The sequence below is a fragment of the Colobus angolensis genome, unplaced genomic scaffold (genome assembly GCF_000951035.1).
Source record: "Colobus angolensis palliatus isolate OR3802 unplaced genomic scaffold, Cang.pa_1.0 Scaffold3, whole genome shotgun sequence".
Lineage (NCBI taxonomy): Eukaryota > Metazoa > Chordata > Mammalia > Primates > Cercopithecidae > Colobus > Colobus angolensis.
In genome coordinates this window covers 3,283,500-3,287,246 of record NW_012116265.1, presented here as the reverse complement: position 1 = coordinate 3,287,246, position 3,747 = coordinate 3,283,500, and the positions used below count along the sequence as shown (strand labels likewise).

The window sequence follows — 3,747 nt, the reverse complement described above, 5'->3', positions numbered from 1 at the left end:
AGCTAGTCTGCACTAAGATTTGCTAAACGTGTAAAATGCACACCAGATTTCAAAGAGTACTAAAAAGAGAATGAAAAATACCTAGTTAATAATTTTTTTTTCCTTTTAAAGCATGTGATTGGCATCTGAATCTCTGGTTAATAATTTTAAAATACTGATTACATGCTGAAATGTTTTGATATACTAGGTTAAGTAAAATACACTATCAAAATTAACATCATCTGTTCCTTTTTACTTTTTTAATGTGGTCACTAGAAAATTTGAAATTACACAAGAGGCTCACATTATATTTATACTGGGCAGCTCTGTGTTACAGTATAAATCTGGAAAGTATTTTGGGGTCATTTAGAATGACAGTTATGTAAATGCTAGGTAATAATCACTTTACAGTAGTCCTAAAAAGGTATTTTTCAAAGTATCTGTTGGTCTGTACATTGACAGGATAACAAAAAGACTGTCTGAAATACACACTAAAAAAGAATGGGGTTGGGCGTGGTGGCTCACATCTGTAATCTCAGCACTTTGGGAGGCCAAGGTGGGCAGATCACTGGAGGTCAGGTGTTTGAGACCAGAGAGACCAGCCTGGCCAACATGGAGATCCTATCTCTACCAAAAATACAAAAATTAGCCAGGCGTGGTGGCAGGAGCCTGTAATCCCGGCTACTCAGGAGTACGCATGAGAACTGCTTGAACCCAGGAGGCAGAGGCTGCAGTGAGCCAAGATCGTGCCACTGCACTCCAGCCTAGGTGACAGAGCGAGACTCTGTCTCAAAAAAAAAAAAAAAAAAAAAAAAAGAATGGGGATTGGGGCAGTTTAAAAAAAAATTTTTTTTTTTTTTTACCCAAAAAAAAAAAAAAAAAAAAAAAAAAAAAGAATGGGGATTGGGGCAGTTATTAACAAGATTCCTTCTTCAGTTGCAACCTATAAAAGGAAAAAGAAAAATTACAGAAACTTTCAAATCCTCAAAGCATTATGTACTGAAGGAATAAGTCGACTGCTTTAAAACTTCTAAGGGGAACCCATGACATCTACTTCACATTTTTGACATTTTGATGTTTGTGCAATGTTCTGAAGCTACTGATAGCTTAAGCAGATAAACAAATAATCAAGAGGATATAAAAACAAATTCCAGCAGAAAAAACTGTACACGTCTTCACTGAGAGGTGACTTACCTGGGTTGATGACCACCCAGCCACCTCGTTCCTGCTGGTGCATCCATGCCTTCCAGCCTCGGGCTCCTTTCTCCCCAGCCCGGGGCTCTCCACTGTCCCAAAAGGGCTCAAAGAATTCCACCTGTTCAGATTTTAGAATGGATGTTAGACCTCACTTGTACAAAACTGCTGAGTCAGTGGGTGAGATCCGTGCTGGTGGACATAAGAGAAGCTTATGATCTTTGAAATCATGTTTGCCATCAGTCTTTGAAGTAGATACATGCTACACACCCCAACATAGAAAAAAGAACTATCTAGCGTGGCAGGCAGCTTCCAAGATAGCCCCCATGACGCTACCCCTGCCTCGTGGTTTTCACACTCGCATGTGAGCTGGACCTAGTGATTCTAACATACACAATATGGCAAAAGTGACGGAAGGTCACTCCCAAGATTAGGTTACAAAAAGACTAGCTGAGGTTCAGCAAGAAGGGTCTCCAGCTGGGTAGGAAGGGAGTGGTTTCCTAGTTCTCATCCTGCCAGGCCAGTCTAACTAGGGACAGCGGCACTGCCAGTTCACCTAGTGCCACTGGACCCCCAAGCTAATTCCTAAAGTCACGCCACTTTCAAGGTATTTTGAGAGGAAGGCTCCAACAAGAAAGATCATGAGCTCTTGAGCACAACCACATCTTAAGTAACTATATATTCCTAACACCTGGCACAATACTCACTGCCTAGCAGGGACTCAGTAAACGCTTGTTGGCACAGATCTGAACAAGGTAGGCAACCAGGGAGTAAAAACGTCTGCATTTTTTTTTTTTTTTTTTGAGACAAGCTTCACTCTTGTCGCCGAGGCTGGCGTGCAGTGGCGTGATCTTGGCTCACTTGCAACCTCCGCCTCCCGGGCTCAAGCAATTCTCCTACCTCAGCCTCCCGAGTAGCTGGGATTACAGGCATGAGTCACCATGCCCAGCTAATTTTGTATTTTTTTAGTAGAGACAGGGTTTCTCCATGTTGGTCAGGCTGGTCTCCAACTCCCGACCTCAGGTGATCTGCTCACCTCAGCCTCCCAAAGTGCTGGGATTACAGGCATAAGCCACTGCACCCCGCCTAAAGGTCTGCATTTTAAAGCCTGGCCCCATTAGTGCCTCCCTCATTCATTGGGGCATTAGGTCTGCAGTGTGTGGTAAGGAGCTCCCTGGCAATAAATCTTTCCCCATGGAACAGAATGTGAACACAGCAATGAACAGAAACGTGATCATGTTACTGACTCGAAACAGGACTGTAAAAGTGAGCCAATAACCTACTCAATGAAAGCTTTCCTAAGAAACCTTTTGAAGAGGCCCAGCAGGCTTCCAGTGGACACAGCATGGGCCAGGAGCCACAGGATTATCCAGCCTGAGCCCTGGGCAGTGCCATGCACCCCTGGAAGAGTATGGCGTCCAGGAGAGTCATGTCAGGGCAGGGCAAATGTCCTGACACGTCAGTCATCCTCAGGAAGGGGAACCAGGAAGATGACGCTCCCTCTTTAGAGGTCTGGTTCTTGTAAGAGTGAAGAAAGAAAGTTTACTCAAGAAAGGTTTTTTTTTAAAAAATAGTGTGATAAATGAGTATAATCTATTTGTTTATTCCACAGAAACACAGACCCATAATATCAGACCTGCCTGTGTTAAATCACGCTACTGTGTTTATGGTAACAATGTCTTTCAGTCATAAAAGCAATATGGAATATTAAGTAAGAAACTAGATTCTAAAGTTGTCATGTAAATACTTTGGAATTACAAGTGCTGTTTGTGTTTAAAACCTCAAGCACGTGGATCTTTGATGGGTCACATTCGTAGGCAGAACCCTCCACCCATCACTCTGTTCTTATCACAGTGCGTCTTAGGAAAGGGGCAGGGGAGGGGGTGAGAGAAATTCTGATCCTGACCTACAAGCCTCCTTAGAGTCAGCTGAGAATTCTGTAGTATAGGCTATTCCTAAAATCTCACAGCATGTCTTAAAATCACTCTGTTATATGGCTTACTAATGATCGATTAGAGTCATTTAACTGGTATAATTCTTTAATCCCATTTTTTCTAGAGGTAGCATCATGATAAAAACGGTCTTTACTGGCAATTCATGAAACTCCCACATGATGGAGACCTTGGCCTCTCAAGAAACACTTTTGAATGTTCACCATAAACTCATATATTCTATTTATCTTCCACTAGACAACTTTACAGAGTAGAAAACTGAGTTTTCTTTAGTCCAAAAAGGGAAAAGATATGTTTTCTTATATGCGTAGCTCTATAAAAATTCTTTATTTCTTCACTTACCTTCATTTATCTCAAACACGGGCAATGTTCGTTTGTCATCTAAAGTATTAACCCTTCCCCAATAAGATTCACTGTTGACAAGGTGCCTTTGTGTAATTCCATTTGCAACACTAGCGAATATTGTGGGTAATTAGAAGGTTAATTGGGGAAGTGACACAAGACCCAAACTAGAATGCATAAGGATGGAAGACAGTAATACAAAGTTTAAAATGGCATGACAACTGATTCCCTGACTGGGGGAGTTAACCAGTATTGAAACAAAGGTGGAAAGGCGATGGAG

General features: G+C 41.9%; 1 protein-coding gene across 3 annotated transcripts in view; it reads right to left on the bottom strand.

The window, feature by feature from the left end:
* The window catches only part of NRDE2 (NRDE-2, necessary for RNA interference, domain containing), a 54,497-nt gene that overhangs the window by 18,639 nt on the left and 32,111 nt on the right, over positions 1-3,747 (bottom strand). For all 3 annotated transcript variants that reach the window (XM_011949423.1, XM_011949424.1, XM_011949425.1), the window contains one exon: positions 1,174-1,294. In XM_011949423.1, coding sequence (XP_011804813.1) covers positions 1,174-1,294 — 121 coding nt within the window. The remainder of the gene's footprint in view (positions 1-1,173; positions 1,295-3,747) is intronic.